This window comes from Phocoena phocoena, chromosome 20 (assembly GCF_963924675.1).
Source record: "Phocoena phocoena chromosome 20, mPhoPho1.1, whole genome shotgun sequence".
NCBI classification, from domain to species: domain Eukaryota; kingdom Metazoa; phylum Chordata; class Mammalia; order Artiodactyla; family Phocoenidae; genus Phocoena; species Phocoena phocoena.
Genome location: NC_089238.1, coordinates 52,789,849 through 52,805,348, shown reverse-complemented (window position 1 = coordinate 52,805,348; position 15,500 = coordinate 52,789,849). Strand labels below are relative to the sequence as shown.

Genomic DNA, 15,500 nt, shown 5'->3' with positions numbered 1-15,500 from the left:
CCTCAGCGGGGACGGGGGCAGCAGAGGCCACCGCAGATGGGAGAGCTCCGGGGGAGGGGGCAGGGCAGCTCTCCTGCGGGACGGACGGGAGGACAGGTTAGCACCCTCCCCCTCCAAATGTGTAAAAGGGGGCCGAGAGAAAGCTGGGGCCATAGAGGAGCAAGACGACAATGTGGGGACCCCACTTCTCCTCCCCCAGCTGACCTCCACCCTGTGAGGAAACTGGAGACGTCTGGGATCGAAACACACGGTGGCGTGGCGGGCAGAGGGATGGACGGACGGACCGACATGAGAGCGTTAGCATAGAGAATCCATTACGAAAAAGCAATTAATTTTCCAAGGAGGTTCTTTTTTTTTTTTTTTTTTCCGTCTGTTTGTTTCCTTTAAAAAAATAACAAGAATACTACCACTACCCTGACAGCTGACTGGTTTGTACGGTACTACACGCCAGGGGCCGCCGGCGGGCGGGCAGGCGGGCGGGCGGGTCAAAGACTTCATAAATAAGAAGCAGGTCCCAGACCTGCAATTTGTCAACGTTTCTTAAATAGGCGCATTATTTAAATCTTATGTACAACAAGAATCACTTTGCATAGCAATGGCGAGGACACAGGACGGGTGTGGGTGTGATGACGTGACCACGTGACCGGGTCTTGTCCGATGGCGATGGCGATGGCAACGGCGGGGCGAGTTCTCCTCAGGGCCTCGGAGGGAGAAAGCATCCTTCCTTGGCCTCCAGGCCCGTCGGGGTTGCGAGACGATGGCATCAGAGTTGACTCTTCCCACATGGCATTGAACACAGAGGCAAAGAAAATCCACAAAGGGTCCCCCCTCCCCAAGCGCCCCCATCCCCACCCTCTCCCCGACCCGCTGCCGCTCCTCTGGTTGCTACAAAGTCCGTTTTAGATCAGGTCAATGTTTCCGATTATGAAGCTAAAAGAATTAGGTGGGGGCTGGGCGTGCTTACGGACCCCCTCCCCACCCCCTCCCCCCTCCGCCCTCCGCCCCCAGAAAGACCACCCCGTCTATCTCACAGCCAGGACGCGGGGTGGGACCCCGAGACCCGCTGCTCTACAGCTATTAGTCAAGAGTTGCGTGTCGCAGTTGCAAACTCCTTCCTGCCGAGCGGGAGCTTCACCAGGCTTCCGTGTAGCGGACGTCCACCTCCTTCAGGTTGGGAAGCTTGGCCTGGGGGGAGCAAGAAGGACCCAGTCCCTTCCAGAACCTGGTGGCGCAGAGCTCCATCCCGCCCCTGCCCGGCGGCTGGCATTCCCACAATGCCCTCCCCACCTTGTCACCATCGGGGGCTCCCGAGCCCAGAGCTGGGGAACCTCCGGGAGAACCAAGTAGGCGGCACGTGGCCCCACAGAAAGCAGGCGATAGCTGCTGGGGAGTCCACATTCCCACCCCACAGAGGCTTCGGATCACTGGCTCTGGGGGCAGGAAACCCAGGATGTGAGCCCCCCACCACTGTCACTTGCAGGCCACCTGCCCTTGGGTAGAGCCCTGGCCTCCGGGAGCCGGCTTCCTCATCTGTGGAGGGAATCCGAGTCCAGTCCCTGGCTCACGGGATGGGGCGAGGGACTAGATACCAAACGCAGGGCAAACCCAGAGCACCCGGTCCGAGACAGTGCCTGTGCCCTCAGGGCTGTCAGGAGTCCGGCGGGGAGAATGGAGAGGGATCCATAAGCTGCAGGTTCCTGGCAGGTGGGTGGAGATCCTTCCCACTCAGGCTCCCCCACGTGGATCTGTGGTCGGACTACAGGATCCCACCTGCTACTCCTCAGAGCGGCTTCCTGCCCCCCATCGCTGCCACCCAGACGCGCTTGTGCTCTGCCTTCTTTTATGAACGGTTGACTTTTTCTTACAAGCCTTTGCTGTACAGAGAGGCTGCTAACTGGTCTCCTGCCTTTGCTTTCCGCCTCCCCAGCTTCCTGGGCACTGGCCTGCCCGGCAGACTCACTTTAACCACTCCTTTCTGTGCGGGCTCTCCCGCCCCAATGAACGGAGCTGGCGGTCCCCTCCCTGCTGGCCCCTGAGCCCCGTCCTGCTGCAGTCTGTTGCGCGTGTCTGTCTGCCGGGACTGAGCTCCCTCCTGGGCAGGGGTGAGCCCGCCGCACCTCGGCGTCCCTGTCCCCAGCGCAAGCCTGCTACACAGAAGGCGTCTGGAGGCTTGGCCAGTGAATGGGCCCCAGGCTACAGGTCTGGCTGAGCTGGAGGGGAAGCTGAGGGGGGGAGGCCCTGCTGGAGGTGGGCTTCCAGGGCGCCCAGGGTCTGGCGTGGTCCTGGCCCAGCCCTTCCTTCCCAGGGCGCTGGCTCTGCGGCCGAGCCCACTCCCCCGGGCCCAGGATGAGGGGGCGGCAGGAGCCTGCTGAAGGCCCAGCCCCTCCAGCCCTGTCGAGACACGCGTTTTTACAAACAAAATGTGCCCACCTTCCACCACCCAGATCCTCTTTCCTTGATTTTAAGCTGCCAACCTAGCCCAGCCTGCTGGTCCTGGGTCTCAGCTGTGTGACTGCACCAGCCCTGCAAACCTTCTCCATGCTGCTACCCCTCGCATGTACTCTCCCTCAAAAATCCTGCTTTCCACGTAACAACCAGAACGAACTTGTAAAAGCAGAACTCACTACCCTGCTTAGAGCCTCTGAAAGCCTCCCGAACCTGGATGAGATCCAGAGTCCTTCCGTGACCTGCGAGGCCTTATCCGGTCTGGCTCCAGTCTCTTCTCTCACTTTCTAGTCACGCTGGCTACAAAGTCGGTTCGTACCAACCCTTTCTGCCTCAGGACCTTCGCACTTGCAAAGGAAGGAAGGAAGGAAGGAGGGAAGAAAGGGATTACCTTCAGGTCTTCGTAGGTGTCCGCCGAGAGCTTGGTGCTGTTCATGTTTAAGCTGCAGAGACTCTTCATGGCTGTCCAGGGACAGACAGACAGACACAGTCATTAGGGCAGTGGGACCCCACAAGGAGCAGTTCCAGGTACAGGATGGAAAAGCTGGGGGCGGACTGAGTTGCCGAGGCCTCTGGTTAGGAGATGGGGTCGGGGAGGTGGGGTTTCAGAGGCACAGCCGGGACCACTACGTACAGAAGGTCTATTTCAGGCAGGAGCTGATCTGAATTGGGCCCACGTTCTCCCCCTGCCCTCTGAGCCTCTCTCCCTTCTGGTCCCCCTCTGTCATGTCCCTCCACTGCCCGTACCCCAAATGTCCCCAGAACTTGCCTGCCACACTGCAGACAGTGGACCCCGCTGCGACTCTAAACCTCATCCTCTCTGCCCTCCGTTACCCCGTCACCTGCCCCCAGCCACTCCCAAGCCACCCAGAACGTGCCGACGACCTTGCAGGAGTCATGCCCACTGCCCAGCATGCCTCCCCCTCGGTCAATTCCTACGTATGTGTCTTTCACCCCCAGATCCAGTCACCTCCCTGGGAAGCCTTCCTGGATTCCTCTCAGCTGAGGCCCAGGGCCTCTCATCTAAACCAATGGACCTGGAAATGGGAAATGCAGATTCCCAGGCTCAACATCACCCAAGATTTGAGTTTAGTAGATTGGGGTCAGGGCACAGAAATCGACAGTTCTAGGGGCCTCGAGTATTTTGTGGCTCCTCCTACTAGGGCGGTGCTTCTCAAACTTTAATGTGCGTTGAGAATCGCCCGGCACTTTGTTACGGTGCAGTTTCTGAGTCAGCAGGTCTGGGGCAGGGCCCGAGAATTTGCATTTCTAACCGACTCCCAGGTGAAGGCTGTGGCCGGGGCTACAGCTGCTGCGGCGGGTCAGGGGAGCACGATCGCCCTCAGGGGCTGGGACAGCGTCGGGAGGGCACGGGCTGGGCCTCACTCATTCTTCCTTTTTCCTCTAGAGCATCAGCTCCACAAGGGCAGGGATACTTCCGCCTGGCATGGGGGAGGTGCTCCGGGAGCACACAGCACGGTGCGTGAATGGAGGAAGGGATGAAGGGATGGATGGATGGACTCACAGCTGAGGGCCAGCAGGCCGGCGTCGGTGACGGGCGTCTCGCACAGGTTCAGCACCTGGAGCATCGTGAGGTGTTCCGACAGGAGCCGCAGGCCGGCGTCTCCAAACTGTGGGGCAGAGACCTTCTCAGCCTGGACACTGACGCTGGCCTCCCCGGGCACCCGGGGCGACGACCCCGAGGCAGGGGCAGCGGCGGAGCAAGGAGACAGGACAAAGCCCAGGCCTGAGGCCCGTGGCCTCCACGCCTCAGGGCCTGGGCCGCTCTCCCTTCTCTCCAGAGACTCCAGTGCCCTGACCGGGTTCAAATCCAGCTTTTGCCGGTGCCGTGGACCAGACAAGGGCCCCCCCTGGAGTCGGTGTTGCCATCTGTCAAGGGTGGCTTTGAACTCAGTGACTCGTGGCTACTAGCGGGAGCCGAGGTGGCCCTTCCCTGGGCGGGACAGTGGGACAGCAGGGCAGCTGGGAACGCCCCGGTTCTCTTCTGCGAGATGAGGGTGTCGGCAGGGCCTGCACCTCACAGTGGAGTGGAGACCACACGTGCTGGTATGTGTTTAACAGCCCAGTCGGTACTAAGCACGGGCAGCGGGCACCGTGCGCTGTGGTCATTATTACAAGGAGGAGACCCACCAGCCGGCACAACCCCTGGGCAGGGGTGTGAGACCTGTGTCACGTGTCAGCTGTGCCGGGCACGTCCCTGCTCTGGGCCTTGGCGACTCCAACTGTGGGACGGGCCACTGGGCTTCACGAGGGGCTAAACCCTCTCTGGCCTGGGACCCTCTGGGGGACGTGGGCGCTGTGCCGTGGAGGGGGCGTGGTGATGAAGCGACTGGCCCCGTGGGTTCTGGGCAGAAAGCCAGCCATGGAGGAGGGTGCAGGGCAGGCCTGCGGCAGGGGTGCACGGTGGGCACGGAGGGGGGCGCAGGGGGCAGGGGGCAGGGCTGGCCACATGTACCTGAGTGGACCACAGGTTCAGCTGCTTGAGAGAAGGCAGTTTGATGAGCTGCTCAGCGCAGGCACTGGTTACGTTGGTGAAGGCCAAACTGAGGTTCTCCAGGTTTCCAAAGGAGCCAGAGCTCAGCAAACGAGCCAAGTCAGCATCCTGCAGACGGGACGGGCAGGCGGGGTCTCAGGAGGCCTGGGGCTGCCAGCAGCTCCCCGAGGCCCTAAGCCTCCCCTCCCCAGCCCCACAGAAAGCTGTGGCGGGGAGGAGAGCATGGTCCAGTGGGTTGGGACAAAACGGGGTGTCAGGGAGGGCACGACTGCCTCCACGTCTCCGTGGTGGCAGCTGCCTAGCTGGAGAAAGCCTTCGGAGCTGTGACTCACAGCCTGAGTCACCAGTGGGGTGTTCCGAGGCCACGTCCCTCCCACAGGCGTGTGCATGTGTGTCCGACTGTCTCACTTTCCCAGGCGGGAGCTTGCGCCCATTTCCCACCTGCAAACACTGAGGCCCTTTCAAGGAGTATGTGAGCACTAGACTCTGAGGCCATTGAGGGTCCCTTCCATCTTTGTGACAGAATCCTTGAGTTTTAGCGGCCAACTGGCTGCCCTGGATTAAGGCTAATCTCCCAGCTAGGTGGGGCCACGTGCTAAACCTGGACAACGGTATACAAGCAGATGTGTCCCGCAGAACTTCCAGGAAGGTCCTTAAAGGGAAGGGGCGTGTTCCTCTTTGCCTCTTCCTCCTTCCTCCTGGCTTGAACGGAGATAAGACGGCTGGAGCTTGAGCAGCCAGTTTGGACTATGAGGTGGAAGCTATGTGCCAAACACAGTGGGGCAGCAGGATAGAAGGAACCAAGATCCCTGAAGACCTTGTAAAATGGGGAAGGAGGCACCAGCCTGATAGGCTTCTTGTCATAAGATAAAATGAACTATGAGCACCATTTATCTGGTACATGAATCCTCAACGTACATGAGCTATTATCATCATCATTATGAATAACTGGTAACATATTAACATTAATATCAACAGTAATCTTTATCATAATGTTTGGTTTCCTGCAACCCAGTTCCCTCCTAGGGAGGGAAGTACCATAGGGTCCCTGTTCACCTCCTCCCATCACCTCCAGCACACACTGTCTGCTGTTCCCCACCAGGGAGGATAACCCGCTTCTTCCCTCCCAGCCCTGCAGGAGAATGAAACCAACTCACTGTGGACTTGGAGGGCAGTGTTAGCCTGGTGGGCCCGCCTTTCCTTTGCTGCAACAGAAATCAGACTGGTTACGACCCACTTTTCCCTGAGCCCTCACCCGGTACCCGCACCTCCATAACACCTCTCATGGCACCGTTTGTATCTCTTGGTAGAGGCAGGCAACATGGTGGTCTTTGTCTCAGGGGCAGACCCCGAGGCCAGGTCTGAGGGCAGGTGGTTTATCAGAGAGGCGATCCCAAGAAACCCCAGCAGGGGAGCGGGGAACTGAGACCACAAAGGCCCCTAAAAGAAGAGGCTGTGATCACCCCAGCTACCCCTGGGCCTCTGGGAAATGGTGGCGAAGTCACATCTCACAGAGAGACCCCACCTCTCCCGCCAGTCACTGGTTGAGAGCTGCTCCAGGAGACCACGGGGTGTGAATTCTCCACCCCTTCTGTCCTGCTGTGCCCCTGGACAGAGAAAGCCCTCTGGCCAGGAGGTACGGGTGCTGGCGTTCGGAAATCAAGCCCCGTGCCCTGAAATGAAGGGCCTGAGGGAAGTGGGCGAGGGAGGAGGGGCACAGACAGCCACTGCCAGGCTTGGCTCGGAGGGTGACACAGGATGTGGCTGTGACCAGGCCCATATGGGCTGTTTGACCTTGGGCCGCAGACTCAGCCTCTCTGAGCATCTGGAAAGTGGCGGATGGCAATCCCGACCTCTCTGGGTCTGGAGGAGGAGTCAGTGAGGTGGAGGCCGGCACAGGTGCCACGGACCCTGGGCTCTGCCCTGCTCACTGCAGCCCCGCCCTCGCTGCTGGGCAGGGGAGCCCCGGAGCCGGGCCGGGCAGCCGGGCGTGGACTCACCAGCTCCTTCAGCTCCCGCTGCCGGTCGCACAGCTGCTCATACATGCGCTTCCCCACGCCCGTGCTCTCCAGGGTCGAGATGATCTGCAGCTGCGTGTCGTTGTTGTCGATGATGTTGTATTCCAGCATCAAGCACAGGATCTGCCAAGAGCCGGGAGGAGAGTTACCGCCAGCCCGAGACTCTGGGCGGGGCTGGTTCTCAAAGGCGCGGAGGCCCGAACCCTCAGCCTGTCCCAAGAGCCCCTCACGCCTCGGGAGGCGGCCGAGCTCGGCACAGCCATGCGTTCCCAGGTCTTGTTCTCTCCCCGCTCTCTGCACTTCCAGCCATGCGATGCTGGGGGGATCGCCTGCCCCGGTGTCCCCTCTGTGTAACGGGAACATTAGTGCACGCACACGCAGCGCGTGGGAGCTCCCAGTTAACGCTTGTGGGCACGATGCACGCCGGGCCCCTATGGCCTGGTAGAGCCCGAAAGACAGGACACCTCTTTCTATCCCTTGCTTTTCCACGGAAAGCTCTGGGAGTCAAACTCTTTGATGCTCTCCCTGCTGAGAGGTGAAGTCTAATTCCCATCCCCTTGACTATGGGCCTGGCCTCGGTGACTCACTTCTTTTTTTTTTTTTTTTTTCGGCACGTGGTCCTCCTACTGCTGTGGCCTCTCCCGTTGCGAAGCACAGGCTCCGGGCACGCAGGCTCAGCGGCCATGGCCCACGGGCCCAGCAGCTCTGCGGCATGTGGGATCTTCCCAGACCGGGGCACAAACCCGCGTCCCCTGCATCGGCAGGCGGACCCTCAACTACTGCACCACCAGGGAAGCCCTCACTTCTTCTTTTTTTTTTTTTTAATTAATTAATTGATTTATTTGACTGCACTGGGTCTTAGTTGTGGCACGCCAATCTTTAGTTGCGGCATGCGTGTGGGATCTAGTTCCCTGACCAGGGATTGAACCCCTGCCCCCTGCATTGGGAGCGTGGAGTCTTAACCACCGGACCACCAGGGAAGTCCCAGGGACCGACTTCTCATGGCCAGAAAGCGGCAGAAGTGATGCTGCCTGACTTCTGAGGTTGAGTCAGGAAAAGAGATATAGCTTCTGCCAGGTCTCTTTGGACAGTGGCTGTGGAAGCCCCAGGCTTCTGCGGACTTTGGGGGAGACAGAGGTGACATGAGTGCCCGGGGTTGGTGTGTGCTCCTCGGTGAGTGGGAAGGCTACGACCAAGGCTGCTGTGTGGACGGCGGCCTGGCAGCCCCAGCTGCTCCAGCCTCCGCTGGTCGCGTCCCCTCAGGCCAGCGCCGGACACGTGAGGGAAGCAGCCTTGGGAGGACCTAGCCCACCCCCATCTGACTGCGACCCCATGAGACACTCAGAGTGAGAAGTGGTCAGCTGAGCCCAGTCATCCCAAGACCCAGGAGCAAATAAATGAGCATTATTGTTTGAAGCCCCCATTTGGGGGTGGTCTGTTCTGCAGCCACAGACAAATGGAACAGAAACCTGCCCAATCGATCCCTTGGACCCACGTGGATCAAAAAGTGAAATTAAAATGAAATTAGCAGACGGTTTGATGAAGGTCTCCCGCTCCCGCTGAGCTCAGGAGGGCTGGGGCTGTGCCTGCCTCGTCCGCTGCCGTGTCCCCAGCTCTTGTAATAACTCAGGGCTCCTAGAAGCTCCTAGAAGGTGCTCCATCAACAAGGATGAAGTCCTGGGAGAGTTGGCAACCTTACCAGGGACTCGGGCCAGCTCCTTACCTCCACCATGGTCTGGTTCCCCCTCAGCGCCAGGAGCATGCAGGGTCCCAGCTTGTTTTCTGCCAGGGAGAGCAGGAATTTTTTGGTCTTGTAACAGGAGCCCATGAGGATGTGCACCTGTGAGGAGAGATGGGCCAGGTGAAGGGCAGTGACCACGCGTGGGCTGTGGCCCGCGGTGCCTGCCTTCTACGTGCTACAAGGATCGTGAGACCAGAAGACACTGATCAGACACACCCCACACCCAGTCTGGACACTGCATCTGCAACGATCACCAGACTCTCCCCGGGGGATTCAAAGGACCCGCCCCCCTCCCTGACACCGGGCTCCCACGTGGATGAACCTCGAGGACACGGTGCTGTGTGAAGTAAGCCACTCACAGGACATATGCTGTAGGGTCCCACTCATGGGAGGGACCTAGGGTCAGACTATAGAGACAGAAAGGAGAAGCGGGGCTGGGGTGGGGTGTCGGGGCGGGGGGAGGGCGTGGGGAGTTAGTGTTTATGGCGGGGACAGTTTCAGTTTGGGAAGATGAAGTTTGGAGATGGATGGTGGGGGTGACTGCAGAACACTGTCGGTGCGCTTGATGCTACAGAACTGCCCACTTAACGATGGTTCAGGTGGGCAGAAATTGACACAACATTGTAAGTCAACTATACTGCCATGAAAATATGTTTAAAAATGGTTAAGGTGGTGAGATTTATGTTATATATGTTCTACCTCCGCTCCGTACACACACACAAAAGCCCCCTCTCCCGTACCCCTTGGGACTCTGCTGATATCTGGCCCTCTGGGTCTTGGCACCGTCAAACCTGGCGGAAACGTCTCGGCAGCCCCTGCTTAGGGTGCACGGGCCCACCCCTCACACACAGGGCAGGGGACAGTACGGAGCCCCGTCTCCCCTTCCCAAGCCCCCCGTGCGTCCCAAAGGTATTCTGAGGGATCGCCTGCCCCAGAAACCCAAGAACTGGCAAATTCTGCTCCATCTTGGGTTATCTGCAGGGCGGCCATTAAGAAAAGTGTGTTTCTTTCTGGTGCATCTGGAGATGGGTGCCCAAGGGCAAGGGTCCCCAACCAACAGCTGGGAGGCCCAAACACCTGGTGTGCTCTCCCTCTGACTTCACGTTAGAGCAAATGCCCTTCTGCGGTTGGAAACGGCAGCCTAATCAAGGGGACCTCATCCGTGCCATGTGTCTCCATGGAAACGACGCATCACCATCCAGGGGCTGCCTGCTTCCTTCCCCACGTATATTCTTTTCTGCTCCATCACCAACAACTCTGGCATACAAATGCAATGTCTCAGGCTGGGGAGCTGCCAGCTCCCTGACTTCTCTTTCTCACAGTCCCCGCACCAAGGGGCGGGGGGGACCACGGGGCGTTGCCATGGTGAAGCTGTGACATCAGAGCAGAGAAGCCTGTGAGAGGTGGTGCAGGCAGCCAAGGCCAGCATTTCCAGGACACACAGGGCACTCAAAGGGGACACGTCAGGCAGCAGGCGAGGAGTGGAGAGCAAGTGCGTAAGGAAAGGAACCTAAAAATAAGCCCCTTTCCAGAGAGGATCCAGAGGCAGTGCTGGGGTCTGTCGTCACTGCGCAAACACTGCCAAGTTCACTGCGGAGAGCGTTACGAGCTGCTCACTCCACCGAACCGGCTGCCCAGTAGCGATGAGAATAACCACACCCGTCACTTCTGCGCACTCACTGTGCGCTAGGCCCTGGCCCGGTGCCTCGCATATATTATCACAGGCAATCACCATGGTAATCCCGAGACGCCAGGACTATGCTCCCCGTTTCACAGACGAGGAAACCGAAGCCCCGAGAGGCAAGTTACTGATCCGAGGTCATCAGGCTAGCGTGTAGCAGGGCTGCAACCTTAGCCACGGCTAGCCTAGGCTTGCGCCTTTCTCAAGCTCTGGAACATGAGTGACTGTGGAACCGAGCTGGTTTTGTCAGCAAGCGGGCTAGGTGAGGTTGCCGGCCGCCTAGAGGAGCATCTGCCCTGGGGAAGGGGCATCTGTGCCTCCTTTCACAAGATGGACACTCTTTGCTACTGGAAGAAGGGCCGGCTCTGGACAGCGTGGGCCTGGCCGAGGGAGGAACTTGGAGACCGGAGGCCTGTGTGACCACGGGCAAGCCACTGCACCTCTCTGTGCCCGTTTCCACACAGAGGTAGTTAAGGGATGGGGCTGCCGTGAAGATGAAGAAAGATTGTGCATGTGAGGTGTCGGTCACAGTGCACAAGGAAAGTATTAGGAGTCACCAAGGATGTGGTTATTGGTCTGGGGATCTCAGATGCTTCATCTCCAAGGTGGGCCGGTCATCCTGACCTTGGCGATACGGGGCAAGGATCAGACAAGCTGGCGGATGGATCTGCAGCGCCTTCTAGGATACCTGTGCCCAGTACGCGCTCAGTCCCTTGAACAAAGCAACGCGCTGCAGTGATCCCGATGAGCTTGGGCAGTTAACACCTGTAACGTCTGGAAGATGGGGTAATAGGAAGTGTCCCTCCTCACGCTGCTGGGGGAGCCTCTGGCTCGGGGCCTGCTCAGGTAAGAGATGAGGAAGTGACACCTGTGGCCGGCGTCACCATCACCATCTTCATCACCGGCATCCTTTCAGCCTGGAAATTCCAGGGCGGCCCCAGCGGGCGCGGGGCGGCTCTCTCACTGGTCGGGGGAGGGGAAGCCAATGTGCCCGCCCGTGACTCCGGCCACTCCCACCCCTGCCCCTCACTTACCATGCTGGCGAACAGCTCCCCGTCGTCGTCGCAGGCCACCCCTCCGGGGCTGTAGAGCTGAAACCAGCCGTCCTTGCCGGCTCGCACGCTCAGCAGGCACGAGTGGACCTGCCGCAGGGGGAGAGCGCTTGGTCAGCCCCTGCAGGCCCATGACGACGGTGGCCCACGATCCACACACGCCAATGGCAAACGCCCAGACAAGTCCCACGGTTAAGGAACTGGTTTAACTTAGTTTAGTCCAGACCCGCCCAGCCTTCTACTAAATTCCACGGAAGGCCTTTTGGGAAAAACTCTGATATCCGTAAACAGGGGAACTCCAGCTCCTCAGGATGGAGGGCCGGGCCCTGGCTTGTTTAGCTGCCCTGAATAAAGCAAGTCTGTGGCCAAGCTGGGGTAGAGAGGCGCAAAGTGACCTCTGTGCTGCTCTCCTGCACCTTTGATGGGGGCGTTTTTTTCTCCTTTCTCTGTCTGGGTCTCTGTCCCCCTCTCTGTGTCTCCAATTCCTCTCTCTCTCTGCTCTCCTTTCTCTCTGAATCTCTGCCCCACTCCCTCACTTTTGGGGCATTTGCCCCTCCACCTCTGGGGGTCTGCCTGCTTCCCTACTTCACCCTCATGGGTGCTGTCCCCAGGCTTTGCCTCTGTCCTGCCGATGTCTCTCTCTCTCTCTCTGGGACCCTGACATTCTCTCCTTAGGAGAAAGGGTCTCTGTCCAGAGTCGGGGGCAATTTCAGTGCTGCCCGAAGCACAGCTCTCTCTGTGGCTCTCAGCTTCCTCCCCAGGGCTCCACACGTCTGTGTGTGGGTGGTGTGTGTGCGTGTGTGCAAACACGTGTACACATGTGGGAGGAATTCCACATCCACCCCGGCCCCGCTGTAATTGCAGGGAGAGAGTGAAGGACGAGCTCCTGCCAAGAGTCACTTACTCACAGATATTCAGTTGATCACAACCCACACACAAGTAAACACAAAGCAGGGGCGGCAGGGCTCTGACTTTTCCCTCTGAGTTGGAAGACTATCGGACGCTAACTTAGCTATACTTCAAAGAAACAAGGAAGCAAGAGTATGAAACTCTGTTCAACAGATACAGCAGAGAATCTATAAGAAAACAACTATGGCTCCATCTGGGAGGGAGAAGGTGGGAAGGGAGAGGAGTGAGGGGAAGAGAAGCAGGAGAGGAAATCAGAGCAGGAGGCGGGCGGAAGCGGGAGGCACGGCTGGCAAGAGGGGCCTGCTGGGGGGCCGTGTCCTCAGCAGCCTCCCGGGTGTTACCCGGGCTGGGAAGTTTCCCTCCTGGCACTTGGCACTGCCGCTCCGCTCTGGGATGCAGCTGGTACCACTTTTATTCATCAACTTCAAAGTCGGTGTCTGAAATGAAGCCTCACTTTCCAGGGGAATTCTGAGACTCTGCCTTCACGCACGGCGAGGGATGGCTCAGGTTTAAGAAGAACGGAGACCATCGCTGGTACCCAGACGTTTAAAAGCTCCCTGTCTATGGCTTCTGCCTGAGGGTCGCTTTTGGAGTCAGGTGTAGAATCATGGTGTTTTAGAACTAGATCCTTCTAGATCCTTCTCGAACCAGGCTTTATAGTGTGGCCTCTTTAGAATATACTCTGGCTCCACCGAGAATAACTCCCTCCCTCATCCTCCGGCTCTGCCAGGGGTGCAACGTGTCCACCTCTGTCCCTGCCTGGGAACCAGACCCCTCATGCCCCAGACTCCGTGTGCACAGAGAAGGGGCCTGAGCACCTCAGGGCAGCCCCGCCTGGCCCGCTGTGCACGTTGCAGGGCTCGCCCCTTCTGGAGCCTAACTATCCCTGGGTGAGGGTAGGGCCTCGGTCCATGTACCAGTTGTGTGATCTCGGGCATGTAACCCCCGTTTTCTCAACTCTAAAAGGAGGGTAATTCCAATGTAAAATGGGGACGATGGTAGCACCTAGTCATCAGGGTTGTTGTGAGGATTAAATGAGAAAACGCATGTGCCTGACACAGCGTGAGCACCCAGCGAAGGCTGTTGCTGTCATTACAGCGATGCAACGGGAGAACGGCTGGGGTGGGTTCCCAGCCCACTCTGGGTCCTTGTTCACACACAGGGGCTCTGGGAGGGAAGGCTGCTGCCCTCTCCCTGAAGCCCAGCTGTTGGAGGGGCAGAGTGGCCCCTCGGGGAGGCCCTAGGCCACCATGCCCGGGAAATAAAACCTGGCTCAGATCCCAGCTCAGACATCTTCCCTGGCCCGCTGATACTCAGAACGGCAGGACCAGAGAGGATGAGCCGTATCTCAGAGCTGGTTAGGAGCCCCGGTGCCAGCCTGGCCCTAAATCATGGCCCGTGGCCTAAGGAGAAACAGCCGGTGGGAAACACCTCTGGGGAGCCTCAGTTTACAGTAGAACACTGACATCACGGGCCAGGCTTGGACACTTGGGTTGGGGGCTGTGGTTATGCCCAAGGCAAAGGAGCCTTTGTAAACTGTTAAGGATGCCCGCGAGGGACAAGGGGGCCCTGACAGAGCCACATGTGCCCTGCTGCAGCCTGGACCGTGTGCCTGCGAGGGAGAGGGAGGCCTCACCTCTTGTCGTGGGTCTTCGGCGAACCTCTGAATCACGTACTTCAGTTCCCTGAAAGAGACGGGGTAGGGGCAGAGTCATGCCCAGGGTCCTGGCTGGGGTGGGCCAGGATCGGGGGCTGAGGACAGAGCTGGGGAGGGGCGGGGCACCAGCTGAGCTGGCGGGATCAGGAGACGCCTGGACGGGCCTGGACACGCGTCTCCGGGAGAACTTCTGGGAGGAGCCATCCTTGCCTCCCAGAAGGCACGTGACGAGGACGGGCCGGAAGGAGGGCTGGCTGCTGGGGGACGCCCGCAGGACAGAGGACACTCGTCTGGGAAGAAGGTAACAAGGGCGTTGCCCAAATACTCACTTGGTGAACTTCTCGTGTGCGAGAGCTCTGCAACAGAAACAAAGGGAAAACCCCAGTGAGCAGGGCGTTCGCAACAGCACAGTGACCCAGGGTCCTTCCTCTGGGGGCGGCAGGCTTTCTGCCGGATTCCAAGAATGAAGGGGAAGTTGAGCATGAAACACCGACATCGTGTCCCCACTCGACATGACATGGAGCAGAGGAACGGGAACGGGCTGAGCTCCCCGGGCCCCTGCTTACTCTAAAAGGAGGGTAATTCTAATGTAAAATGGGGATGATGGTAGCACCTAGTCATGAGCACCAGGCTTCAGAGTAAGCAGAAGCGGTGCTCTGGGGGGGTGCATGTGAGCACGTCTGCACGTGGGCACCAGGGACCCAGGTGTGCTTGTGAAGTGTTCCAGCACTAAGGCGCGGCTGCGCTAATTACCACCGCTCATCCGAGTGGCAACCGGGGACCCTTCTCAGGGCCAGTCGCCTCATGGGCCCACCGTCAGGTGTATCCCCGCAGCTGTGGGAACAGCGACTGCAGCCAATGACGCCACTGCTCTCAGGAGTCGGATTTCTCCAGTCTCAAATCCTGGGGGCTCCAGGGACCAGCTGGGCCGGCAAATGGGGTAATTACTGCATGTAATGCCCCCTCGGAGAGCCGCATTTCATAAACACAGAGCTCCTCCGGAGAGGGCCCGGGGCTGCCTCCTGGGGCCCGGCTTCTTCACAGCTATCAAAACAGGCCTGCAGGCATTTTAGGGCCTGGTGATTTAGACAAAGCCTTCTCCTCAGGCCATTATCCACCAGAGAGTTTTCTCCCTATTTTCCCGTGATAAATTCAATACTGGGATAAGGGCCGGAGAGACAGAAGGGTCCGTTCCTGGCCCAGCTCACTGTGGGGCGTGAGCTAATCATTGTAATGGGGGTACTAAGGGAGCTTTCAGCATATGGCCGAGCAGCACACAAAGCCATTCCACACGCGCGTTACGTCTGGATTTTTACTCTGGCCCTCGGGAGACGGGAGAGGCAGGTTTTCCTACGCCCATCTGACGTACAACAAACACCGCTGACGTGACCGCATGGGGGCTGGTGCGGAGGGCTTTGTACTCTTAGCTCAGTGAAGCCATCTAGCCATGCAAGCACGTGATTTCCCCATTTTCGGGGGTGG

The 15,500-nt window shown here is 58.9% G+C and overlaps 1 protein-coding gene across 1 annotated transcript in view; it reads right to left on the bottom strand.

Annotated features, from left to right (window-relative positions):
• Positions 1 to 1,131: 1,131 nt before the first annotated feature.
• The window catches only part of CMIP (c-Maf inducing protein), a 234,070-nt gene continuing 219,701 nt past the window's right edge, over positions 1,132 to 15,500 (bottom strand). The window contains exons 12-21 of the mRNA XM_065898949.1: positions 14,348 to 14,374; positions 13,998 to 14,046; positions 11,435 to 11,542; positions 8,702 to 8,818; positions 6,961 to 7,101; positions 6,118 to 6,165; positions 4,922 to 5,068; positions 3,971 to 4,076; positions 2,837 to 2,907; positions 1,132 to 1,185 (exon numbers count right to left, since the gene is read on the bottom strand). Coding sequence (XP_065755021.1) covers positions 1,132 to 1,185; positions 2,837 to 2,907; positions 3,971 to 4,076; positions 4,922 to 5,068; positions 6,118 to 6,165; positions 6,961 to 7,101; positions 8,702 to 8,818; positions 11,435 to 11,542; positions 13,998 to 14,046; positions 14,348 to 14,374 — 868 coding nt within the window. The remainder of the gene's footprint in view (positions 1,186 to 2,836; positions 2,908 to 3,970; positions 4,077 to 4,921; positions 5,069 to 6,117; positions 6,166 to 6,960; positions 7,102 to 8,701; positions 8,819 to 11,434; positions 11,543 to 13,997; positions 14,047 to 14,347; positions 14,375 to 15,500) is intronic.